This window comes from Telopea speciosissima, chromosome 5 (assembly GCF_018873765.1).
Source record: "Telopea speciosissima isolate NSW1024214 ecotype Mountain lineage chromosome 5, Tspe_v1, whole genome shotgun sequence".
Classification (NCBI taxonomy): domain Eukaryota; kingdom Viridiplantae; phylum Streptophyta; class Magnoliopsida; order Proteales; family Proteaceae; genus Telopea; species Telopea speciosissima.
Genome location: NC_057920.1, coordinates 22,102,582 through 22,130,437, shown reverse-complemented (window position 1 = coordinate 22,130,437; position 27,856 = coordinate 22,102,582). Strand labels below are relative to the sequence as shown.

At 39.9% G+C, this 27,856-nt stretch overlaps 2 protein-coding genes across 2 annotated transcripts; one reads left to right on the top strand and one right to left on the bottom strand.

The window, feature by feature from the left end:
- The first annotated feature begins 802 nt into the window (after window positions 1-802).
- LOC122662864 (uncharacterized mitochondrial protein AtMg00810-like) lies at window positions 803-1,855 on the top strand. Its single transcript, XM_043858572.1, has one exon. It carries the CDS (start codon window positions 803-805, stop codon window positions 1,853-1,855), a length of 1,053 nt encoding a protein of 350 aa, XP_043714507.1.
- An 858-nt stretch (window positions 1,856-2,713) lies between these two features.
- Window positions 2,714-24,128, bottom strand: LOC122663435 (O-fucosyltransferase 16-like). The gene is made up of 10 exons (XM_043859147.1): window positions 23,910-24,128; window positions 23,744-23,803; window positions 23,552-23,642; window positions 23,078-23,154; window positions 20,467-20,555; window positions 20,197-20,380; window positions 12,331-12,512; window positions 4,220-4,322; window positions 3,793-4,124; window positions 2,714-3,705 (listed from the first exon to the last, which is right to left on the bottom strand). The coding sequence occupies exons 1-10, from the start codon at window positions 24,096-24,098 to the stop codon at window positions 3,234-3,236; spliced, it is 1,779 nt and encodes a 592-aa protein (XP_043715082.1). The 5' UTR covers window positions 24,099-24,128; the 3' UTR covers window positions 2,714-3,233.
- Between the last annotated feature and the right edge of the window lie 3,728 nt (window positions 24,129-27,856).

Sequence of the window (27,856 nt, the reverse complement as noted above, 5' to 3'; positions counted from 1 at the left end):
TAGCCCAGATGGTGTTAAATCTGGTTGTGTTAATGTTAGTGGGCCTGATGTTGGTGGATCCACTGCCATTACACCTTATGGATCAAGTGGTGGTTCTGATATGTTGCAGTTTGATTCTACGGATGCCATGCCACATGGTGGTGCTGTTAGTACTGGTTCGAAAGCGGTTATTCCTACTCCACGTCTTTCTATGGTTACTCGTAGTATGTGTGAGATCCATAAGCCCAATCCCAAGTATGCACTCACGGTTTCTACTATTCCCACCGAGCCGACTTCTGTTAAGGCTGCTCTTAAACACCCTGGGTGGCACCAAGCTATGCTTGAGGAAATGAAGGCGTTGGCTGATAATCATACATGGTCCTTGGTTTCTCCAACTTCAGCCATGAATATTGTTCCTTGTAAATGGGTTTTTAAAACTAAACTCATAGCTGATGGGTCCTTAGAACGACTGAAAGCCCACCTTGTTGCCAAGGGGTTTACTCAGCGTGAGGGTATTGATTTTATTGAAACATTTAGTCCGGTTATTAAGTCGGGGTCTATTCGTTTGGTTCTTAGTATTGCTATGGTGCTGGGTTGGTCCCTGCGGCAGTTGGACGTAAAAAACGCCTTCCTACACGGTTTCCTAACGACTCCGGTCTATATGGCCCAGCCTCCGGGCTTTGTTGATTCAGCTCAGCCTCATGCTGTTTGTAAGCTTTACCGTGCCTTGTATGGTTTGCGGCAAGCCCCTTGAGCTTGGTTTGATCGGTTCAGCCGATTCCTTCTTGGTGTGGGGTTTGTTTGTAGCCTCTACGATGGCTCTATGTTCATTTATCGACATGATGGTCGCATTATTGTTTTACTTCTCTACGTTGACGATATTGTGCTTATTGGGAATGACACATCCTATCTAGACTCATTTGTTGCTACCTTGAGTTCTCAGTTTGCGATGAAGGATTTGGGTGCTTTGCACTATTTTTTGGGCATCGAGGTTACCACTACTCCAAGTGGTTTATTTCTTTCTCAGTCCAAGTATGCCTTGGACATTCTCCAGCGAGCCCATATGGTGGACATCAAGCCCATTTCTACGCCAATGGCTCTTCGATCGTCTGTAGAGGGTGATTCGTGTCCCTTCATTGATGTTACCCTCTATAGGAGTATTGTTGGGGGACTCCAATATCTTACTATGACTCGTCCGGATCTCTCATATGCCGTTAATTCAGTTTGTCAGCATATGCATTCTCCAACTGTGGCTCATTTTGGAATGGTGAAGCACATCTTACGTTACGTCAAAGGCACTTTGGATCATGGTCTATGGATTGTTCGTGCTAGTTCTCTTACTCTTTATGGATTCTCTGATTCTGATTGGGCCGGTTGCCCGCTTACTCGACGCTCTACTACTGGATTTTGCACATTCCTTGGTGCCAATTGCATTTCTTGGAGTGCCAAGAAGCAGTCAACAGTATCCCGCTCTAGCACTGAAGCTGAATATCGTGCTATGGCATCTACAATAGCCGAGCTTACTTGGCTTACGTTTCTTTTGTGGGATCTTGGAATCCCACAGTATTCGCCTATTACTCTCTTTTGTGATAATATCAGCGCTCTACATATGATGGTCAATCCGGTGTTTCATGCGCGCTCCAAACACATTGAGCTTGATTATCATTTTGTGCGTGAGAAGGTGGCTCTTGGTCATCTTGTTACTTGGTTTGTCCCGTCTAGACTTCAGGTGGCAGATCTTTTCACCAAACCGTTAGCTCGATGGGAGTTTCATGCTTTGTGTCTCAAACTGGGCCTTAGTTCTCGGCTCAGTTTGCGGGAGGGTATTAACCACCTGTCCACATCATCACATCCACGTGGCCAAGATATCACGTGAGGCAGTTGTGCTAGTTGTAAACTGTGGAAAACAGCTGTACATCACTATCTATTGTAACTGAATATTTGTATTATATAAATGAATAGAAACAGATCTCATCATTAAGTGAGATTGAAGTTCTCAGAAACCTCTTTCCTTTTTCAGTTCGTCTTCTCCATTTTCTCAAAACTCTTTAGTTAGTTGTTGGTCAATGAAGCACTACGAGGAGTTATTTTACTATCATGTGGTTTTCGACAGGGAAATCCCTTGTCAGCAACTTTATAATCCTATGTTTTCATGCTTTGAGTTGCCACCCATTTAAAGCAGAATTTGATGGTAGTGCACGGGGATAAGGGAGTGTAATCATGCACCACCCATTACTCATTTACTATTTGCTAATGACAGAACACACCAATTAGGGGGTGCGAGAAGTTAATAGAGAGAGAAAGACGGCATAGTCTCTACTGCTAGCTTGGATATGTTTTTCCCTTTAAGTTTCCAACCAAAGATATTGAAATTGATTTTCAGTAAAAGTACCATTCCTTTTAAGCTATTTATACTCATTGTCAGTTCACTCCACTCTAGCAATGAGGACTTTATTTTACTTCACTTTGCTATATCCAACCAAACAAGGCCTAGGCAATGACATACTTTAGCAACCGAAGTTTTCTGATTCCCAGTTAATCCAGTTAGACCGAAAAATATAGAATCGGACCCTTTTCAAGTTAGATATCTGTTAAGTTCCCTAGAAAAGAAAATAATCGAGACATACGGCCCATTAGCATATGCATACAGTAATAGAATCAGAATTGCGAAACAAATAATCAACAAAAATATAGCTATTGAACTACAATAAAATTAGACACTTTTCAAAATGTTGCAACCTTCAGGACTATTTTCTATTTCTAATCATAGGAAAACACATTGTTTAAACATTCTGATACCAATTTAACATTTTGATGTTCACATCTTCAGAAAAACCTTTACAATACGACCCGACGACTCCTTTCCTGCTCCGTCTCCAACCCCTTCCTCTGCAAATTTACAATAACAGTGTTTTTAAGGAATGTCTAAAAAGGTTTGTTACAACTGTGAGGCCGAAGATTCCACCCCCCCCCCTCCCATTATTGTACAGAGGAAGCTTTGAATTTGCACAACGCAGCTTGCCTTAATGGTCCTTGAATTTGAACTAGTTTCACAAAAATACGATGCTGTACAAACTCTATTGCTATACCTCTATATACAGGAATATAACTCTCCAAACTCCAGCAGCGGTCAAAAGTCGTTCTCCAAATAAGCAAAAAACTGTCAAAAAAGGTGGAAGGTCCCAAAGAATGCAATGAAAGAATGGGTTACGTACAATCAAAACAACTTTTTGTTTAGGGGCAAGGTAGCTTCATCAATCTGATAGCATTTCTTCCAACTCAGGTTCCTCAGATTTAAGGAACAAATCATAATCTAAATGTGTCCCAGTAGACTTTCCCTTCTCCCCTGGCCCATCCTGATTCTCCATGTAATCTGGATCAGACCAGTCTGGTTCATCATCAGCAAATTGATTGTCAGTGACTTCACCAGTATCTTTGATTGCTTCATTCCCACCCTTCCCACTTTTCTGGCCACCCTTAGTCTGAATTTGGGAAACTCGATCTCGTTTTGCCTTTGCCTCAGAATCTTCACATATGCAAGATGATGGGTTCTCATGAAATTCACCCCAGCCTGGCCTCACCTCATTTGGCTCTCCCATGAAGCCTCTCTGATGAGTACGGACTCTGGATGCAAATGCTTCCCAAGTCATGTTAGCCCGACTCGGAAACAAGGAATTCAGTTTTCTACCATTTGGACGAATAGTGCGTTTATGTCCGAAATATCTCCTGCAATAAGATAAAGACAAAAAAAGTGTCATTTCCAGTTTTGGTAATATGGGTACCAACAAAAAAAAAAATTTTAAACCATTGTACCTTCGACCGGCTAGGATTCTGGCCATGTTACCATTATTGTTGGTTACAAATATATCACTCTCGTCACAAACAATAAAGTCAAGTGCAGCCATGCGAGAAGAAAATGCGGAGAATGGTGCCAACTCATCCTTGCTTGCCACAGTATCCTTTGAGTGGAAATTTGGGAAGAGAGCTTTGAGAGGGGCTAATGTTTCTTCCCCTCCATATATTTCACCAGATGCCACATAGATGTGAACATCACTGCCAAATCCCAGCGCTCTTAGCATTAATCCAACCTCCTCTGGAGTGAGAGGACATCTTCCATGCCTCCGTTCCTTGTCGGGGTTGTTTTTCTGCAAGGCATTTATTTGGAAGTCATCTAAGGCATGCTTAATATATCCTAATACCTAAAGGTTGTTCACCAATAAATCAGAGTTGAGAAACTTACATGCAACGTTTTCCACCTCCTACGGATTGCACCCAGTTCTTTCCTTTCCTTCTCTCCTCCACCATAGTAACATCCAGAGAATGCAAGCATATCAGGTTCAAACCTGTTACAAAAAATGCATGGTTACATCAAAGTAACATCACCCATCTCCTTACCTTTATTCAATCCAAAAAAAATTTCAATGCTCCATTTGTTTTAAATTTTTTTGTAATATTATGGGGCTTAAGCATGTTAAGATATGTACTGCAGGGGTATTGTTGTCAAACCCCTGTGGTACTATGTTGGGTTGCCATTGACCACGATGGAGGGAGTGTCCCTATCGTGGTATATGTTAAGTCTTAGAGTTGTTAGAGTTGTTATTGTCTTTTATTTCTTCCTTTCCTTGTAACTAGACATCTACTCTTAGTCATAGTTGTCAAGGCGGCAAGGCGACCTAAGGCGGTCGAGGGGTGCCTAAGCGCTTAGGCGACCAAGCCGCACAAGTGTTATGTTTTATTTCCCCTCTTGTCTAACATTATTCAGTATGCTAAAATATGTACCTTATATCATAAAAAATCAAAATTAAGCCACATCAAGTCACACAAATTAACATTAAGCCACATTAATTCATAAAAAATCAACATTAAAAGTCACATCAAGTCATCAAAAATCAATATTAAGCCACATCAAGTCACCAAAAATCAACATAGAACTAGAAGAAAGCAAAACTGAAGAAGCAAGCCATTGAAAGTTTGAAAGAATCAAAACATACATTGGTTTATATTGTTCTTGGAATTGGTTATTGTCCAAGTATACTATGTAATTAAACTGCTCTTGATTTAGAGAAATGTTCTTGTTCTCTAAGAAATTTGACTGATCAAATGATTTTATTTTTATATGACACTTTTTGTATTAGGTAGAGCACAAAACTAGCTTTCCAACAAATCCAAGATTGCTTAAATCTAATTTATATTGAAGGAGTTATGTTCTGGTCAAACTTTATTTGGTGTGCGGATGCTGTCAAAATCTCTCTGAATGACAATATTTTTTAAGAAATAAAAACAAATGAATATTTTATCACACTTTTGGTTTTTAGCAATGGTTTACTATATTAAGGTTTATGGAGTTTTTAGATTTGAAAAAAACCCCAACATTAGAAAGTCGAAAATTTCACCTACTACCAAAAATCCAGTTTTTGTTCTTGAACTGGGGGGTTGATTTTTTATCCTTTTGGAATTTTAGTTTTTAACTATTTTTATTGGATTCAAATAGGGGGTATCTGCTTATTTATGAATAATATCTTAAGTAATTACGTTAATGATATTTGGCATAAATAAGTGCCAGAACCTGATTCGATACTAGTTAAACCAGTGCAAGGCGCCCTGCACTAAGGCGACAGTCGTGTAGACCACTAGAAATCTGATTGGACGCCTAGGCGACGCCTTGACAACTATGCTCTTAGTAGGTTTCCTACTAAGAGTCTATTTGCTGTTATTATAAAGAGTAAACTACTTGCACACCCCCTTCTTTTTAAAACCTTACTTATAGACCCCCTAGGACTGACGGTGTTAGTTTACAATGTAAAAGACCAAAGTAGCCTTTGTACATCTTTTTCAAAATAGCCAAAAGTAAAATTACCTTTGTACTCTTATTCCATCTCCAACCTTGAAATAACAATTTAGGGCTGAAACTGTTCCGTTTTTCCCATTTTCCTTGCATCTGTATCTGGATTTCTCATCTAATCTACTGCCATTGATTTATCTAGTGCTTTTGAGTGTCTCTGTCCAAGAATTGGCAAAGGAATAGTTGCGATAGTTTAGTTTTTCTTCTGAACTTCTCGAATTAAAAATCTCGTCTGAAGTCCTGGATTTTAGTTTGTAGTTAAATATTCTAGTGTTTCTTGTGCAAATGCTGGATTTTGACGCTTTACTTCTCAATTTACAGTGTGACCCTTCGGCAAACCACAGCCACGACCCAAAGAACAAAGGCGGCAGTAGCAACGGCGGTGGTGGTCACAAGGGACATGACAGAAACGACAGTTCTCCATGATTACTTATCCCTTCCCTCCTCATCTAAATATTTAATTATTAGGTGCTCAAGTATTTCCTTTACTTTAATTAATTAAAGAATTTTAGAGTAGTTTTGAGAGATAATTAAGGTTTTTGAGTTTGTCTTCTCCGTCTTGGTCATCTCTGGCCTTAATCAATCTCTCTCATGAGTCATGACAATATATAGGATAGTTACCGTATTATTATTAACACAGAGAGAGAGAGAGAGAGAGAGAGAGAGAGAGAGAGAGACTGCCAGACTGGGAAGAGATTTAAGCTGATCTCTCGTTTTGGAATTAGCTATTGGAGTATCCTCTCCTGTTCAATCTTTCTTATTTCTCTGTTAGATCTTATGGATCTACTGCTATTGCTTCTGCAATTTGAGTGTACTCTGTACTGAAGGTGGATAGTGATTTAGGGCAAACGGCAAAGTGATTTAGGGCAAACGACAATGGATACCTTCGATTGAAGCTGGAATGAATTTCCTGGTTCACAGATTCTTCCTCACGGCAATGGCTACCTTCGATTGAGGGCTACCGTAGCAGTAACAGTTACTTCCTCACTGCAGTCGAACGGAAGAGGAAAGAAGAGTACTCTCAAACATGATTTATGACAACCAATCCATAAGGTTATTTTGAACCTTTACGAATTTATGCCCTGCTGACATCATCACTTAACATGTTCCTTCTAACGGAATGGGCATTCCGTCAGTCCCAGGGGGTCTGTAAGTAAGATTTTAAAAAGAAGGGGGTGTACAAGTAAAAGAGACAAACATCAGGGGGTGTACAAGTAGTTTACTCTATTATAAATAAAGGGAGTGGACCTAGATAGCAATACATTGAATCCTATTATGGTCTTTGGGTTCTCTCCTCCTACCGTTCTCTCTTTCTCTTTCTTCAACCTTGTTAAGGCCTGGTTATTAGTATCTCTCTTGCTACATGGTATCAGAGCCATTATAGTTCTTCGTCTCCATAGTCTCTTAAAGGACAGTCCTTTTGGTTGCAGCAACATATGCTGCCTTACATACTATCTAAGGCTCTAGTTATGATGATATGAAAATAAACTAGGGTCTCCCAGCGTCTACTACATTCACCTTGCTATTCATGGAGTTACTCACCCACAGGAATCAAGTTTTATATACATATAGGCTGGTGATATTCTGTTCTGGAATTTTCTTTTACTACAAAGAGATCTACTTCCATTCTGCATCACACCAATAGAAGTCTCTTCTATTTTAGGGCTTGGTTAAACCCTATGGTAAGGTCCTTTGAACCTGATATCAGGCAGATCCAAGCCTCTGATTGTGTTTAATTTGTCTTCTCAAGAGAATCTGGAGGTACCCTGTTTTCTGCATCTTTTTGGGCAGTGTTACAACTGCAATTACTTTAGATCTGACCAGCAGATCCCTCAAATATTTTAGGGCAATATTGACCCTATTGGTAAGCATACTCGATCCTGATTTGGGGCTCATCAGAGCCTCTGACTCTGTCTAAGAAGATTTCTCCAAAGTCACTTGCGGTAATCTGTTTTTTAGGTTTTTTTGACTGCATTGATTTCTGAAATTAAATTGAATCTGACCATCATCGTATGACCTTTTAGGGTACTGTTACCCTCATATGGCGGTCATTCCACCTTGATCTGGTGTCAGAACACCAGAACCTGCTGCTATTTGAAATCACCAATTTTCTGGGGGTGGTTGTAGTTCAGATTTGATTATTGTGCTTCTTGGGTTCCCATCAGATCAGTATTGGAGTGTGGGGATTGTGTTCTCTATTACCTTACTGGCTTACTATATATATATACATATTCAGGCTTTTATCTTAATTTAAGTTGCTTATATCTGGTTATTTGAAAAATCACTCTTGCTGGCTGGAGGAGTTTTTTCTCTAATTGTATCGGTTTCTCATTGTGTTATTTACCACTGTACATAATGACTGATCCAAACTAATTTGGACAATGTTAATGTCCAAATTACTCCTCAATGGAGTTTCAAATTATTTGTTATGGGCTCAGGCAGTTAAGGTTTACATTTACTACAGGGAAGATGAAGTATCTCAGATCTGACCCGCCCGATGATGATTCAAAAGACTATGAGTAGTGGATGCGCGAGAATGACACTCTTCTCATATGGTTGTGGAATAGTATGGACCCAACTATTGTAGCCAATGTCATGTTCCACATCACGGCCAAAGGGGTTTGGGATGACTTGAAGAAAAGTTTCTCCCAGGAATAGAATATGACCCGTATTTATGATTTGTATGATAAAATATTAACTTCTAGCAGGGGGGACAAATCTCTGAATCAGTACTTCAGAGCTTTTAAAGGAATGTGGGAGGAACTCAATATTCATCAACCTCTCTGATGCAGATTTTGGCCAGAAGAAGAGAAAGAAGAAGAACCAAGGTGGATTGAGTCAGCCCAGCTTGGACCAGTTTGAACCAGCTAAGGGGAACAGCTCAAGCCAGCCAGCTGGACTTCTAGAAGGGGCCTTTGTTGGCCACGATTTTGACAGAAGATCCGGTCTTTGACCAGTCCCTTCATCAACTGCTTAGTTGCTAAGTTCCTTAGTTTCTATTTTAGTGACCTTCCTTGCTTTATTTTAGAAGGCTGGATTATAAAGCCTTAGTAGCTTCTATTTTAGTTAGGATTTAGTAGTTTCTATTTTCCTTACTTTCTATTTTAGATTAGTTTCTATTTTTATTGTAAACTTGCCTAAGCTATTAATAGGCCTCTTATAGTAAGAAAGGAACACAATTTTGAGAATAGAAAATTGCTGGTCAAGCTTGCCATCGAATTATGGGAGAAACTCCTTGTTTCAACAGCTGGGATAGGTATGGATGAGAGACCCAGGCTGAGAGAGCCATTCCCCCTACCCCCTTTCGTCTATATCTTCCTATCTTCCCTACCCTGTTCGATCCCCTTTATTGTTGCTGCCATTCGAAGTTATTACAAGTGCTGTGAGGACCTCTTGAAAATCAGAATCAAGTAACAAACAAGGTTCAGATCTGTTGCTGTTGTGACCAATCGATTGAAGACCCTGGTGCTGCTCCTGGGAGTTGAAGGTTGCTGCAACATCTGAGTCTCTAAATTCCACATCCATCCAACAGAACCTGTTGAGACTTTGAGGGCCAAATCATAACACCAATCATCCCACTTGATCCCTGTTGCAGACCATTCTTTTGGCTGGATTGCTCCATAACACCAAACCTTCTAATATCATTCCCATTCCATAACCAAGGTACTAAAACTCGGAACTCGGTACCAACTTGACCCTTGGAAAAACCGAGTCGAGTCGAGATCTCACCGAGTTGGTGCATTATTATTATTTTTTACTCGAAGCCTCAACTTGGTGGGTTTTAGATCTAGTTTGGGTCTGAAACTTGGTATTCAGCCTATTTTAGGCCATTTAAACACAATGGCACTCAAAAACAAAGTCCAAATATGAGTTTCACTTCGGACCATAGGTTGGTAGGCGACGACGTACTAAAATACCCTAGTCTACACATAATTTAGTAATAGAAAGCAATCAAAACATTCAATTGATGTAAAAAAAACTTAAATAAGCATTATAAATGTCAAAAACTTAAAGTGTACAATACATCAATCTTTAAACAAATGTTACATAAAATGTGATATGTTAACGTATTCAGTCCCAACACGATCCACAAAGAATTTCGATGTCATAGTGTTGCTGTAGTTTTGCACATAGTTTGCCACAACACTCATTTACGTGTTGTCATCAACATATGCCAAGTCCCCTATCCTAGGGTATGGAAGAGGCGGTTGCCATTAGGCATGAGATCCACTGCTACTGTCATATTGAGGCATGTATGGCTGGTTTGTGACTGGGAATATGGGCCCAAAACCAGACCCAGTGCTTTGATTGTCAAACTCATATGTTGGAAAAAATATATTTGAATAAAAATTTCACCATAGCTTCTCTTCTATACAATCACCACTCGACCTGAGTTTGGTTCTGTTCTATTGACTGGTTTGGTTTCTACTTTCTACACACTGATCTAGACTTTCTAATTTTGGTGTTCTGTTGGTAGTCTTGTTTCTGACCATTCAAATCAGCCCCTACTTGGAGGGTTTGCTGAGCATACCTAGGCCTGCACTCGACATTGATTTCAGTCCCATTACTTGACTGAAACCTGAGTTTCTGTCTGCACCCTAAATCTGAATTTTGGGCCTGGTTTGTACCCTGCTGTTGGGGTTAATATTAGTTGACCGCTGTGAATTATTGTGGTTTTAATTGGGGCTGGGTTAACCCTAACCTAGCTTTACATTACTCTCACTACTAACCTGGAACAGTTGAAGATTCAACAGGCTGAATTACAGGTCGCTAAATTTATGGTAAGGTTACACATCCTAATTATTAGATTGATAAGAGTCAGTTGCTTGCTGGGGAGAAGGTGCCTTCTCTGAACAAGACCTTCTCTCGTCTTCAGTGTATAGTTTCTCCCTCCCGATCGGATATCTTACCCTTTGCTAAGGAAAACTTGGCATTTGTTGCTGGTCATAGCCGAGGCACTACTTTTCCTGGGAGAGGTTGTGGTCTTGGTACAAGTAGACAACAGATTGACCAATCCTCCAGACAGTGTTCGTTTTGTGGCAACCCTAATCATACGATTGACACGTGTTGGACTAAACATGGTAAATTAGAATGAGCTCACCAATTAGCCAATACCAATGTGTCTGATGGTGATACTGAGAAGGTGTCGTTTGGCGACACCACCCTTGTAACACCCCACATGCATGTCATCATTATTTAATATTATGTTAGATGTCCATGAATATTTAATGTTTTTGTGAATATTCTAATAATATTTGCATCGAGATGGTGAGCGTTAATGCTATTCAATATTATTTTCTTGAGTAATATGATATTTTATATTATATTAATGTAGGGCATATTATTTTATGAATTTTCATATGAGACATTCATATTATAGGATTATATGGTATTTTAATACACTAAGGATTATATGGTATTTTCATATTTACATATTATATACTAAGTGAATAGGGAAGTAGTCGTGAATAGTGAAGCATGAAGTGGCATGACTAGTGGTAATCATGCTTAATTAAAGGTAATCTTGATTACTTAAGTTACGAGACCATTAATTAGAATTAATGATGTTTAGAGGTGGCAGCACCCTATTGGACCATGTGTTGCAACATGGCTTAGCCACCATGTTCATAGGCCAAAGTGGTGGTGGCTTAGGAAGAGGCCACCTAGCATGGTAGTATGTGTTGTTATAAGAGTTGATAGTGGGCTTATATCAGCAACATGTAATGAGTTAGTGGATTATATGTGGCAGCATGTTAGGTTAGGCTGGGTTTGCATAACAAGTTAAAGGGCAGCCACCTAGCATGGCAGCTTAGGTGTCCAAAATTGAGTAATTGAGACCTTAATCATGGTTTCACCAAATTACAATGGGTTAGAGTGTAATTAGTGTTAGATTTTTATACTAATGTAATAGATTTTATTAGTATTATCTTTGACTTAAGTGGTTTGGCTTGGCTTGGTTTGGTTTGACTGTCAAGTGGTTCAAATATGGATTGTCATGGTTTGTTTGAATTAGGAGATTCAAAGAGGAGCAGCCACATGGTTAAGTCAAAGGAGGTGGTGGTGGTCTAAGGTGCTGCTGGCTTTGAAGCTGGTGGTGGCCACATGGTTAAGTCAAAGGAGGTGGTGGCCTAAGTTGCTGCTGGCTTTGAAGCTGGTGGTGGCCACATGGTTAAGTCAAAGGAGGTGGTGGCCTAAGTTGCTGCTGGCTTTGAAGCTGGTGGTGGCATGGACAAAGATTATGGATGGTTATCCCATCCGTATAGCTCAATTGATCTATGCAAATACTTTCTTATACAACTTTGAGAAAAAAAATATGATACACAAGACGGTAAGACAAGGCAATGAGGCAGGGAAAGAAAGATAGTGTAAGTGTTTCACTTTCCAGTATTAGCCATGAAGGCCAAAAACAAAGGACTACTGCATTCTGCTGTGAAGCAAGAAATTTCATTATCCAATGAAAAAAAAAAAATAGGAAGAAGGCCCAGACCATGGCCAAGGATGCTCGTTACCTCAAGTGGAGGGCAATAAAATGCCTGCTTCTCATCCTCATCCTGTGGGCCAATTTCATGCCAATTTCAAGTATAGGATGAGTAAACCTTAAAGCATGGTAATTAACTCTACATCTCAGCTTCTGTAAGTCTGTGTCCAACTTGTTTGCAAGCCTGTAATCGAACTTGTTGAGCTGGACAACCTGTGTCACAAAATAAAGGCAAATAAATCTCACGCAATATTCGAACCGAGATCAACAATTCTAAACTATAGTGCACTTCAACGAATTGTTTGTTCCCAAGGTTCCAGTTGTTCCAGGTAAAAACCATGTAAAATGCAAAATTGCAAGTACAATTTCACTTTTTTGTGCTGAGTTTACCTAAGATTTTCATGTTATTAGGATTTTACCTAGAAACAAACGGAGTCTAAAGAAAATTTTCTTTGAGTTCACACTCGGGTTATTTCTTGGTTTCCTTCGGTCATCAGTAACTGGTCTATAAAAAGAAATCAAAAAATTAGAAACCGTATCAGTATAAATGTAAAGTCTGAAGCACTTTCTTAATTCAAGATCACGGGCTCCTCGAATGTCCCGAGGGCAAAGCCTTCCAAACAAAATCAAATGCAGGGATGACTAAGTGAACCACATTTGAGCTTTTTATTCTAATGGACAAGGAGAATCTCACAAAAAAAAAACACGAATATTCAAAAATGTCCTACATACTCTAAAAATCCACTAAGGAGGTAAGGCCCCTCTGAAAATCCATTAAGGAGGTAAGGTCCATGCTGTGTCAGTTAACAAATATGGAACACAATAAACTCTGGAATCAAGGTTTAAAGTATTGGTATCGGGTATCGTATCGGTCAGGTGATTTTAAGAGATGTATCGTAGCAGAGATACGTATTGAACACTACATATACACATGGAAATGGTCAAAATACACATAGAAATACACTTTTGGAACAAAAAACAATATAAATAAGCAATATATTAAAAGTATCATGCATAAACACTAAAATGGAGAATAATGTATAACCAAACAATTGTATTAAATTGAAATTGTAATAAAAAATGAGGTTTCTTACATGTTGTAATAGTCTAAAGCTGTGAAGAGTATTGGATGATGCAAAGGATGATGTTGTAGCAATCCTTGATTCGTTTTTTAGTCCAAAAGTGTGAAAAACCAAGATTAAATGCAAGATTTTGGACTCTTGGTTGAGAGTTTTCCTTCATTTTTCCATTAGAATAGGAGCTGTATCGAGTCTGTGAGTGAAAAGGGTTTTTTTATGGAATGTATCGATGGAATCAGTATGTATCGAGATGTATCAAGCCGTATCGACCGATACATATCGATACATATTAAACCACCCACTAAACCTTTTACTGGACGTATCGATGGTATCGATACATATCAATTGTATCATATCGTATCGGCCCGTATCGGCTGATACATTTCGATACAATCCGAGACAGTACTTTTTTTATTTAAAAAAAAAAGAGACGTATCGATATTATCGTATCGTATCTGACCGATACCGATATGTATCGGCCGACAGGATACGATGCGATACTTTAAACCATGTCTTGAATTGAACTACAACCGACAAAAACTCATAATGCCACCCTAAGCCCAAACCCACAAAGGAAAATGAAAATCATGGGCCCACTGCACAACCTGTTTCATTACGTGCCTGGGTCATCATACGATCCAGGAACCCATTTGAGATTGAGCTAATGGCACATTGCCATCCATCATTCTGTAGCAGTTAATGTCAGAAAGCAGTAACTGGATTTAAGTTGCGAGCAAGAGAAAGAGAAGGAAAAGTGAAAGCATTTGGGTCGTGGGAGAAGTAAGAGACAGGGTAGGGATGGTCTTCACTTAATCAACAAGTTTAGGTTTTAAAATGCTGAAAAGATAATAACCACATGGTGAGGAAGAATACATTTTTTCTACCAAACCCTATAAGAAGAGAGAAAAATCACTAAATAAGTAAATAGGATGACGAAATGAGAGTTCAAAATGCTCTATGCTTTATAACATTCTGGAAGCCACTATTTGCTGTGTGCTAATCACATGTTTTCCATATCTGTGCACAACCAAAGCCTGAAATCTCCCAAGTGTCGGAACTTGTAGATGAGAACAATGAATAGTTAGGTTGCACTGCCACATCTTAGAGAGAGAGGTCTCACAACCAAAAAACTCATAATCAGAAGCTACTCAAGTGAAGAGGTAAGCAGAATAAAACTATTCACTTGTTAAATGCCCTTTAACATCATGACTTGCTCATCTTCTCATTAGAGCTTGAGTGACTTGTGTCAAGCTCAAAATCTTAATAGATTTAATTGTAAGCCATGTTCTTCAGTTCACAGTCCATCCCACCATAGTTGTCAAGGCATCGCCAAACTGACACCTCGGCAACAAGGCGCCATTTGAGGCCCAAGGACACCAGTTGCCCCATGTGCCAAGGTGCCCAGACTAAAAACCTGATAATCTAGACTTATATATATCTATGACTTCACTCCCTCTTGTATTCTATATTTTGAACTTTCATACATGTATTTACTTATGAGGGCAGGCCCTGGTGCAACGGTAAGGTTGCTCCATTGCGACCTAGTGGACGTGGGTTCGAGTCTGGATTAACAACCTCAGAGAAGCGGGGGTAAGGCTGCGTACATTATGATCCTCCCCAGACCCCACAGTGGCAGGAGCCTAGTGCACTTGGGTACGCCCTTTATACATATATTTACTTATAAAGTGACAAATATGAAATACCTGGGAAATCTGGCATGGGAATCTGGGATGTAACTTACAGTCGTAGCCTCGGGTGCCTTGACCTTACCAAGGCACTGCCTGGGCATCAAGGCAGCTTGCCACCGCCCTTGACACCATGACAACTATGCATCCCACTATGAATGGACATTCAAATCAATGTGCCATATCTAATTGTCCCAAATACATTGGGCAGCAAGGTTAGAGTAACTGAAATTGGTCTTCAGCAATCCCGATCATGATCGAACCGAATTGATTCCAGTACAAAAATCTAGAATTTTGGATTGGGAAAAGAAACGGTAAAGTAATTGACTCTTTTCCCTACTCCTCTTCTATCGATGGTGGCTAGCTGCTGTGGTGTTGGTGCTTGTGTTGACAATTTCACCATTAGTGACCTCAGTGTTTTCTCCGACAGTCATCCAGCCGTCTAGTGAGACTCAGGTAAGCTCCTGTTCTATACAACTCCTTTCCCCTGTTCTCTACAAGTCCACCGCGATAGGATAGAAGACCATGCATAGTCCTCCCTCCGGGCTCGTGAGACCGATCAAGTTGAGAATCTGGTGGAAGGATTCCTATAGGGCTGCAACAGGCTGGATTGGATCGGGTTTTTAAAACCGCAGCACAACCTTGGGTCTCCTTAGCTCATTCCAGGCCCGGCTCAGCCCGAGATCAGGCTCAGCTCAGCCCAGCCTAGCCCTAAAATCCCGAGTATGGGCATGTTGGGCTGGCCTTGGCTGACCCCTGGCTGCTCCTGTTTGTTGCCATTTCAGTAGAAGGACGAAGTTTGCAGCACTTGCGTGCTCCTCCATCCCCATGCATGCAGTCTGTGAATGGTGGTTGAAATCTTCCCATGTTAATGGACTTCATAATTTCATTGAACACCAGAGAGGAATCTTCCATTTCACCATACTTAGCATAAATGTAGAGCTGTAGACCAAAGAAGAAATGGCTGCAGAGTTACCTGTGAAGGGGCCGAACTGTAATGTGAGGCCATAGATGTTCTTTCCATGCTGAACGGAGCAGAGCTCAGCACGGGCGGCAACAACCATGTGGATGGAAAAATGGTTCAGAGTAGCTACGAAAACAAGCAACCGACCATAAAGCTTAAGGGCTTGTAAGTAATCTCCATTGGAGAAGTAGGATTTGATTATGGAGTTGAAAGTAGAGAGAAAAGATTATGCTCTTCAAAAGAAAGAGAAAATATTTGATAGCCGCAGACGTCTATATCCCTCATCGTCAGTGGAACAAAGAATGAACCAACAAGGGAACATTGCATTATTATTAGGCCCTTATAACGGTTGTGGTGGTGGAGAGTGCGGTTCTCAGTGCTGTTTGTTATTTTGTTCCAGGATGTGGTAAGGGCTTTGATTGCCGGGAATTTGCAGTGCGATCATTTTCGGCAGTCATGTTGGTGGTACGAATTTAGTGGAAATGGGCCAGTACAGTTTTCTAATCCATTTGTACCTTTAGCAGCAAAGCACTGAATGGTTGGAACATAGTTTGAAAACTCAGGTTTCAGTCTCATTTAGGCCTGGCCGAAATTCCACTGAAACAGTGCATTTTTTGCCATGAGTTTCGGTTGGCCGTTTCAGGGGCAACCGGCCAAAATTACCGAAACAGTGTTGAATCCCTCATCCGTGTAGCATTTTGTCTCACCCATGTTAAAATCACCGAAATTTTCAAAATTTAGGGGAGATTTTGCCGAATTTTTAAACTATGGTTGGGAAAAAGGGGTTGGATGGGAGAAGTTAATTGGATGACCAATCATTGTCATACCCATACTTGGAACAAGAGATTGAGTAGCTCATAGCTGCTACGTTCGGAATGGATGATTGATGTAGGAGGGGAAATTCCATCAAGAATCAAGATGGTTGGAACTTGGGAGTCTCCTCGTGCAACAACTAACATGAGTTGCTGCACATTCAGAGAGAGAGTGAGAGAGAGAGAGAGAGAGAGAGACAATCTGTAGGTTGCAGTCGCTGGCGGAGAGATGCTGTGGGTGGTCTGGGTTCCGACCGAGACCTCAGCCCACGCCCAGCCCGACCTGTGCTCCTGTGGGCTGAAAAGCCTGGCTAAGACCCTGACTTTTCTGGGTGGGTTCAGGCTTGGGCTCGGTGGATCAAATTTGCACCCCTACCTGCTGCCATTTAAGATTCTCCAATTGTTGCTTGGAGAGCTTTTGATCACTGGTGAGAGCCGATATGTGCCTCTTCTTGAAGGAGAAAGGAAGGATAGAGATAAATCTTTGAATGCTCAACACAACCTCTACTCTAGGTTCACATTATTAAAGTCTGCATTTTCACTTGGGAATTTTTAAGCAAAGCGCAAGAGTTTCAGGATGGGAAGAGAAGTGGGTTTGATGGGGTTTCAAAGAGAGTTGTAGAAATGAGCTCCAAATTTCTCTCTTCCAAATGGTACTTGGAAAATCAGAAGTCCCAAGACCATGTTCTATTTTTCTTCAACCTCTCTTCAATGTTCCCATCTATTTCTTGCAGAGTGATACTGAATTTTATCATCCCCCCCCCCCGGCGATGACAACAACAGGATATGTATTGACGTAGTACCTCTCTCACACAACTACCTAACCTACCCCACCGTGACCATGATAAGATTCGGATAAACGAATTTAAGTGCAAAATACTTGACGTCAGCCAGTAGTGCAGAAACAGCTTTAAAAAAGACTGTCAGAAGTCCCCCCTCCTCTGACACCAAAACAATGTCAACACTTGTTCTGAGTTTCAAAATATTTTTGGACCAAAACATTGACCAACAACTGCAACATTGGATAGTGCTCAGAAAGACGAATCCAACGGTATATTGCATGGAAAAATCCAATGTCGGGGCGCAAATCAGGGCCCAAAACTGCAAAATAGGGCATTTCCGAGGCTAAATAAGGATCCGAGGATCCAATTATGGATCCACGGATCCGTGGAAGATGGAACCCTTTTTGGGTCCATTTAGCCCTAAAATATCCTATTTTGAACCTTATAAATAGCCTCCCCTTCCTATTGAATTGTAATCCGATTGTCTCTAATCCAGAACTCTTTTTGGATGATTTTCTTCCCTCTTTTCAACTTATCTCGACACCCCGAAGTCCCTTTCCTTTGCGGATAGTCCCTCGATAAGCCCCTTGATATCCCGAATCCGCAAAGAAGGGAATCTACCCGATTTGACCTAGAAGTGCATGCTTGATCCACTTCTAAGCCCAACCCTTTTTAGGAGGTATAGTCCTTTAAGAAAGAGAGAAATAGTCAATCGCCCTCCCCCTGAACCGGGTATCTGCCGAAGTTTCGCCAACAAAGTGCACCCGATTAAGCCGGAGTTCTGCCGAAATTTTGCCAATAAAGTTCGTCCGAATAAGTCAGAGTTCTGCCGAAATTTCTTCGTCAAAGTTCACCGAGAAAGAAGGGAAATCTTTCCTTTTCCAATCCCCGTCAAGAGCCGTACTTAGGTATGTCTACCCTTCATTTCATTTAAAATTCAACATAATGTAGGCTTTCAAAGTAACCATCTTATAGTGTAAATATTTTGGGTATTTTCATATGAATAGTGTAGGATTTATGCCATGATTGTATGAACGAATGTTAGCCTCGCATGTTGGTATAGGAAATTTTATTTTGAGAGAATATTTGTATCTTAGCATCTAGTGAAAGATCGGCTCATCTAGGCGGAGTGGGGTGCATAAAACCTTCCCACCTCCGTAACCTGACCTCTTACCCAAACTCTAGCCAGACAATATGGAATCAATCGTAGCCCTATCCTTTAACTGGGATTTGGGTTACCTTTACAAGGTTCTAGGCCCTTAACAACCTAGGTGGCGACTCCCTTTTTATTTCCTTTTTTTATTTACATTTTAAATTGTGCATCTTCACACTTCCCCCCCCCCCCTACACAATTGAGTTGCTAACAGGAAACAACAATTTCTCAAAGGCGCCACCCCCGAGACACCCGCAAGGTGTCAGACCAGCGCACGTTGTAGCTATACAAAGTGGTAGAACAACTTGTTGGAACTGAACAAAACCCAACAAAACGATGAAGATCACAAATTTACCCAAAGCATTAGGAAATCCCATTGAGACAACCAACAAATAACCGAATGCAGCTAGAATTGCAGCCAAGGCAATGAAGATCCAGAGATTTCCTTTGGAACGCTTTATATTCACTAGGGAAGTTCAAGAGTTAAAGTTGGAATGTTGGGTAGAGGAACATTGGGACGAAAGTCTAAAAAATTTGAACAGAAAATTTGAAGACAAAATTCAGAAATCAGAACACAGGGAGAGAGAGAGAGAGAGAAGAGAGACTAACCTGATGGCCGGTGATTTCTCCGGCGACTATGCAGAAGAGTGACGGCAAGCCAGCAGATGCATAAGGGTTATTCAGATTGCAGAGAAGAGGAAATCACAGCCACAGGAATTGGTCAGATCAGCCGGTCAATCCGATCCAAAATGGATCTTGAGAAATGGTAGCAATCAGGATTGAGGACCGCCGATTCTGCCCATCCAATTCCGATTCCTTCATTCCTTGAACCATGTTGCGCATGCTACACAGATCCTTCACACTTTTCTTCCACTAGATCATCAGCACCTATGTTCCTCCAACTTAAAACTAAGTCATGTTTGGACTTCCCTTCATCCTTTTAGAACTTTGGACTTGCAACATATCACTCCTCACTGGTGATGGAATCCTAAGGTGAACTACATAAACTGGTGCAGTCGTTGGTCTTTGATGCAAAAAAAAAAAGTCAAATTCTGCCCTAAAAGCTGCATGTGTGCGTACACCTCTTTTTGTCCATGATAGCATGTGTTCTAAGCATGTAAATTAGCAATAAAATGGATATTCTTTATATTGACTCAAACTCTCAGAACTTTACAGGCCAGCACAAATTTTGGCCAGCAAGCTGAGTCTAACAGGCCAGCACTTGCCTCTCTGAGCAACGCTGCAATAAATGATCCTATAGATAATGAACAGAAAGTTCGGCAACACAGCATACTGTTGAACAGATCCCCAGTTTTAGATATAAGAAACAGAAAATGTAACAAAAACAAAATTAAGCAGCACACTGGCAAGAAGTTTCCAAGAACTGCATTGAAGAATCCAACTTTTCAGAAATTTACTTACACGCTTTTTCAATAGAACAGGTAGTACACGATTTTGATAGCATCTTGCAGTACACTTCCTTGGAACACGCATGGTATATGGAGTCAAAACTTTCCCTCCCTTTCTTGGGAGCTGTTTTATGATTTTAACATCATTTGAGAGAAACGAAATGAACCAATCCACATCAAAGATCTCACTAAAATTGCTGCACAAAACATTTTTATTAAAAATTAACTATACAATATTTCACCATTTGTATAATTTACAGCATAAATTGCTTATAAAACAAACCTACAATCCTTCCAGAAAGATTTCTGGTCCAGCTTAGGAACAACAAGAGTAGCATTCAAGATGCGGGCAGCGACAACAGCATCAGTTATCTGCATAGCATAATAGGTATATAAGTTGGGCATCTCAATAATTATCGATGTTTTTTTAATAGCAATTAAATACTCTGTGATCAAGAATAAATTCAATAACTAGAATAGTGCTCCTCAACCATCTGCAATTCCACTATGAAGGAAAGTGGTTCAATTGATACTACTCCCAATGGCAACACCAGTTGTAAAATGGTCAATCAAATTATGTGTTCACATTACGCTATACAAAACCAACATTTTTTATCTATATGATCCAAGTGTAATTTCAAATTAAGCAAACAGGTATAGGGAAATGAGAGAAATATCACCTAAACACAAACCCAATTGGGGACCCCAATAAAATGGCAAGTCATAAATCTTTTTTACTGATAAAAATCAGAATAAGTTTGATTCTCCCCAGTATGAAGTTTTCTTTATAAAGATATTAGTCCTGTTCTAAGCAGTTTATGTGTATTTGCACAACAAATCGTATTGTGACTCACGAAAGAGATGCCAACATGGACTCATTTTCCACTGCACCAACATTCTACAGTGCAGTCCAACAAGTGCGACACACAAATGTCAACTAAAATTCTTGACAGAGGCCACCAATCCTGTTCACAACAGCAGTGCACTTCCATGAACTTACAACTACACCCAAATCAAATGCTAAAGCATTCTATGTTCTTCTCCCAGCAATCAGAGGAGAGTTAAAAAATTCGTGTTAAATCTCATGTCATTATTTATTCTTGCGTTAAAATTAGACCTTCGAGAGCATCCTTCTCTATAATATGCCATGTCATTATATTAGAACTTGTATACTCTATTGACATGAGATTATTGAGCAGGCTTCAATTGATGCAGGACCATCTTTACTTGTAATGTTGTTAAGTTACAATTGTTGCCAACCACCTTTTACTGTCTCTAGGAATTAAAAATTTTACTATTTTTAGTAATCCAAAATTTTTTGTTTATAGTAAACCATATTTTACCATCTGTACTAAGTCCATAATCTACTATTTATAGTATGCGCAGATATGCACTATTCCTCATTTCTTATAATTTCATAAACTCAATCTAGAAGCACGAAATGTAAGACTTTGAATTAAATAAAAATAGTTCAACAATAATCTACATAGATCAGATAATGAGGAATGGCTATAAACTACCAGCTTGTAAGCATGTACACTGTTCTAAACCCAGATAATAAGTGGCTCCCTTGTGAAGAACATAGGTAAATTTTTTGACAGTTTATGCTTTTAATATTGTAAGAGATTGCCTTATTCATTGGGTACCTTATTCATTTGGTGAAGTTACATTACCACAAACTGTCAAAGAAAGAACTTCATATACACTGTCAATTCATTCAAAACAAATACAGTGGCTTCAAAAGAAAATTCTTGGTTCACTCAACAATGGTGACAAAATTGTTTGTCAGTATGCCCTGAAATCTTTCTCAGCATACAGTAAAACTCTAGAACTTGAATCTCAGGGAAAGCTTCTAATTGGTTAGAAAAAATTTACAAATGAGGTGAGGAAAAGGACATTTCATGTGCCAATCTGTAAATATATGCAGAATGTGCTAACTATAAGAATAAGAATAACAATGCCTAAAGATACCAACTGATCAGGAAGAAAAAGAAATAGATTCCTTGAAATTTTATTATCTCCATCATTCAGCCATTCAGGGACCCCAATAATTAGTATTTTTGGGCAGTTGGCTTCCACATTACCTAGTGACAATAAATGTATGTTGAAAGCTATATGAACAAGATATGTTCCAGAGTGTACTGATTAAAACAACAGCAACTTATGGGATATGATTACAGGTACATACAATCCACAAAATCCAGCGGCCATGCCTAGGTCTATAACCAGCATTTAGCATTTCATTTAAACTCCTCATAGAAAATGAATTTACAGAAAGGCTCCTCGGCGTGAAATAAAATTTACTAGACAAAACTTCTGGATGCTAGAGATGACACCTTTTGGATGACATGTGATGCAGATCTACTTAGAGCACTTTTATCTCCTTGAGTCATGAAATTTTTTCATTACATGAGATCATTGATTCAGGTAAACATATAGAGAGTGGGAAAAAAAGCATTGGTTATGTGCAACTTTTAATGCCGGGAAATTTCCAATAATAAGTATAACCTGACAAGACCCCAGCAAATTACAGACCATCAAGGATCAATCTCCAAATTTGGCAAATGGAGATTTTGGTGTTAAGGCTATTCTCTAATGTTTTCTCTTACTTGTCAATAAAAAGAAACCAAAAAGTTACTAATTGTTCCTATTGTTAAGCTCCTTCTACTTATAATTTAAAAAAAAAAAAAGGGGCAAGAAAGAAACCAAAGAAAGAATTAATGGAGTATAATCCCTTTGGGATGAAGATCTGAACATTTGACATTGACATGGACAATCATTAAGACTAGGTTTTTCAGCTGAGGGGGATAAATATTCTTTCAAGCTCACCAAACCATCAGTAAACATGGCCAACCCAAAACTGATGAACCAAACAAAGGGTTCAAGAATCTCACCCCTGTCCTTTGTTGATTTAAGCCTCCACTGGTTGCAATCATCAAATAACGATTGGGTTGTGTGATAGCTTCAGCTCCTGTACCAATGAACATAGGCATTCCACATCAAAGACATAAACTGAACATAATTTAGACATAAAGAAAATAAAACTTCAAACAATGAAAGACTTCTACACCTTGAATGACAAGGAAGCACAAAATAACAAAACCAAAGTTAAACAGGGTCAACAAAAACTGTTCACTTTAATGGAAGAAGAATTCAATTTTCTCTGCAGAACCCATAAACATAATCAAGCTTCCAATAATTTTCAATAACGACGATACGGGGCTGGTGTACTTCAACGAAGTATAGATTCAAACCTACAGAGTTCCTGAATCTATGAAAGCTATAGACTTCGGAAGCAAGCAGATCAAAGCATCTTTTCAAACAGATTAAGCAAACAAAACATTCCAAGACAACGAATAGAGACGCACTGGCAAACTTATTGCTGGCATTACTGCATCCATAGTAGAATTTGGATAACGTGGAAGCCCATATATCATGTCCTAAACTCCCTCCGTCCATCTACAATGCAAAGCAAAAAGAAGGGAAGAGAACAAACAAAAATCAAATTAAGCAAAACTGAAATAATAATATACAAAACTGAAGAGTTACAGAAACCTAACTGGAACACGGAAAATTGCACTGGCATTCGCATTCTCGTGGACTTCGATGTCATCATTGAACTGAAAACACAAAAAGGGTAAACAAAAGGAGAAGAAGAGTAAATTAGAGGCAATGAAAGGATGGCAAAACGGTAAAAAGGGAAGAAAAAAGGGTGAAAAGACTTACAGAGGTGTGGTGATGGAGATAACGACGGCTGAGGGGGACATCATCGACCGGAGCAGGAGCGAGGAATGAAAGGAGAGCAAGGAGGAGGAGGAGAGAGGCAGAGACGGCTGAGATTACCGGAATTAGACCGCGGAGGTATTGGTGATGGTGGTGTTGCTGCTGCTGGTGGCGCCGCCGCTGGGAAGCCATGCCTTAAGCTGTGGAGAGCTACCCCACTGGTGCCCTTCTTTATGTAATACTAGACAAGAGAAAGAGGACTAGAGGTGAGGGAGACCAGGGAAAAGGTAAGAGTCCACTCCTCAATCTCCATATCAGTCTCTGTCTCTGAAAATATCAATTTCGACGCCTCCGCCACGACATTCTGCAACTTGAAATTTAATATTACCTACGGCTTTCGCCCGTTAGCCAAAAAACTGCGAAGCAGACATGGACTACACAACCTCGAAGCACATCGGAGTCTCCGACCGACCACAACCATTCTTCATTTACTGACTCTCTTCCTTCTACTTCTAATGCTTTTCTACACAGGTAGACCTCCCTCATCTCTCTCGCAAACCGATATTGCACGTGGTGGTGCTGTGTTTGTAGGTTAACTTGTAAGTTGTAAGTTGGAACAGTAGCCTTCCACAGTTGCACCTGCTGCTTTTTGGGTAGGGAACGCGGTCTCTGTTCGGGAGCGTGGCCCTGCGCCAGCGCAGGCCAATGGGAATGTATATAGAATCGTCGACGGGGCAGGATTTCCATTTTTCATAGAGATGGGATGGTCATTTTCCCATACGTTGTCTGGGAGTGGCCACTGAACCACACTCCGAACAAAGTTCTTTTTCCTTTTGGCTATTATGGGAGAATGTTTTCTGCGTAGGACCAAGGCCATACCCACGCACAACAGGGCCCGGAATGACTGACATGCCCCTATGTATGGCGGAACTCTACCCCCTTTTGTGCCACCGCGTGCACTCTCATTGGTTGGCACGCGTGGCGTGGCCCCTGCGTCCCACCCAGAAAACAGCTTCCTGACTATTATTTATGGGAAGAAGATATTGCCCGGTTGCGTAGCCCTACATCAATGTAGGTCCAATGGGAGCGTGCAGTAGCAACGATAAGGAGATTTTTCATTTCATAGAGAGTGGGGCAGTCATTTCAAGGCATGGTTCGTAATCTCAGATTGGATCGACTAATATTGATCGGATCGGATCAGTATCAGCCGAGATCGATTCGATATACCTATATGGACAAAAGTAAAAGTTAAAAAAAAAAAAAAAAATAGAACAGCTTCTTTACGAAAAATAGGGGTAAATGCATCATATTTGACTTGATTCTAAGTGATATCATACACCGATCCCAAGATTATTGACATGTTTCACAAGTTGTGTTTGTGGCAGACTGCATGGGACAGACAATGTTCTTTTTCCCATTATTTATTTACCTCTGGATACTAAATAGGGACTCTATTATTTGCCACTTCAGAATTCAGATCTTCAGTCTACCCTTCCCTTTTGTAATTCACATTTCATGGAAATGATATCTACATCAACATCTATTAATTTTAAAAAAATTTCAAAATCTAATTAGATTCTCTCTTATATAAAAATTTGAAGGAGAAATTATCTCTTATCCACGATAAAGAGATTCTTTATTTTAAACCATTTGACATAATCCGTAAGTTATTGTGCGAAGTCTCAAAATTGCCCTTGAATGTCAAGAAAATCCCATCCAACCGCAATGTGGGTGAAAAGATTCTTCAATGTATGAAGGAAAATTCAATCCAGATTTGAAAATTTATTTAAGTTTTGGTTGAAAGATTAAGTCGGGGAAAAAGGAAGATGATGATGGATGTAGACCATCAAATGATCCAACCAAAATTTCCCCCTTACAAGCCTATTGCCTTCCTATTGAGAGATGGAGTTGCTTTGGCCATTTCAATGTAGTTTGGCACGTTGTCTATAACGTTTATGAAAAATTATCTCTATAGGAAGAGGTTTTCCCTCTGATTCTCGTGTGCAGTTTTACATCAATAGATATTATGGGTTTTCAACCATCATATAACTCATAATTTTGTGAATAGGCAGAATTCATACATGTGTCATATAATTCCTTTTCCTATTTCTTTTATGAGGAAATGTGGGGTGCAGGCTGTGCCAAAACACGTGGGAGTGGATGAAATGACCACCTAACCCTACCCATGTGTCTAAGCACAGCTGACGCCCCGTGCGTTGCAGTGCAGAGAACATCGCCCATTTTTATTTATACTATTGCCAATCAAAGAATCACACTACCAATTGAAATTTAAAAACAAAATAAGAAAAAATCAACCACCAACGGTTTGAGCTGAATTTGACGGGCAACTAAAGGAACTTTATTTTAAACACTCACATAATGGTCCAACTATTGACAACTCAGATAACACCTGCTACGTTCTCGTCTCTCTGTAGATAGCCTGTCAGTGTCTCTGTCCATGTCAATCATGGTCTATATTACTAACTATATTTTTTTTGTTGCACAACTAAGTATTAACTGGGAAACACAGCATCAGGGGGAGTTGAGACTTAAAGTAAACTCTCAAGACCAAAGCCAAACATGAATAAATTTACTCTCCCATAGATTTTGCTGTCTAATTTCTTTGGCAAATTTCCAACTTCTAGTTGGGTTCTTATCATGCACGTGCCTCACCTTCCGGTCTAATAATTTGGTGGACTTATTTAGTCGGATCGGCTTCAGCCGGATCCAGATCCTTTATTCCCGAGCTATCAGGTAAGACCGTGCTATCCAGACATGGTACTGCACGCAATGATCGCTTTATCCCCACTCGGGCAAGACATTTGGATAAGGGTAAGGTGGACATTACGCTCAACACCTTGTCTGGACATCACGGTCCTGCTTGGCAACTCGGCGATAGAGGATCCAAATTCGCTTCAGCCTTCAAGTCCTACCATGGTTAGTAATCTTGGAATTGGTTTCGAATCGGGTAAGGCCAATACCAATCCAAATCAATCAAAATCGATCTAGATCAGTCAAATGTGGCAACAAGATGGGTTTGACTGAATTGGTCAGTGTCAAGTAAAAAAACTAAATTTAGATAATTAAAACAATTAAAAAATATCAAAATCCTAAAAATTGCACAATACAGGATCGGATCAGATTCGGATGATCCAACGGAGTTGACTGATCCACGGAGGGATCCACAAGCAAGATCCGTCATTATTTGGGATCAGTCTAGGCTGATCTAGATACTGATCCGATACGAGATTACAAATCATGGGTCATATACTTTATTGGCAAAAAATGAACCATCCTAGACCGGACTTGGGACCAGCTGGCATGGTTTTTAAGGTTTTAACAGATGTGGTCAACTGACCCACAAAGAAAAAAAGAAGAGAGAGTTGGGGTTTTAATTCTAATTCTAAGTTTATTGGCATTAAGATCATGATTTGAGATATCGGTCAGAGATCGGTCATATCAATACCTGGTCGATCCGGATTGGTTTCAGCACTCAGCAAATGTCGATCTTGATACCTGGTTGATCCCATATCAATGGAAAGGTACGGATCAGGACATAACTGTTAAAAAAAAAAACTAGGGACATAACCGTCCGATCTAGATTGATCCATTTCGATATTGTATCGATTTTTCAAAGAGAAGTCTACACCAAACAGAAAGCAAATAGGTGGGTATTTTTGTCGCTATCAGATACGGTAGTGGGTAAACATAAAAATTTGTTGGATGTGTGGTTAAACAAATTGAAAGATTCGTTTAATATCACATAAGACAGTTACAGAAAAAGCCTATCTGATCTGTTCTCGATCCACGTGATGTCCTCGTGATGTGTTTCCACTTTATTCTTTTGGGTGTCGTCCTACACTAAATATTTTTCGCCCCATCTTAGCTTTTTAATCTGTGCCCTTGTATTTTATTAAGGTTTAAAGATCTAGGATTAGGCAAGAAGCATT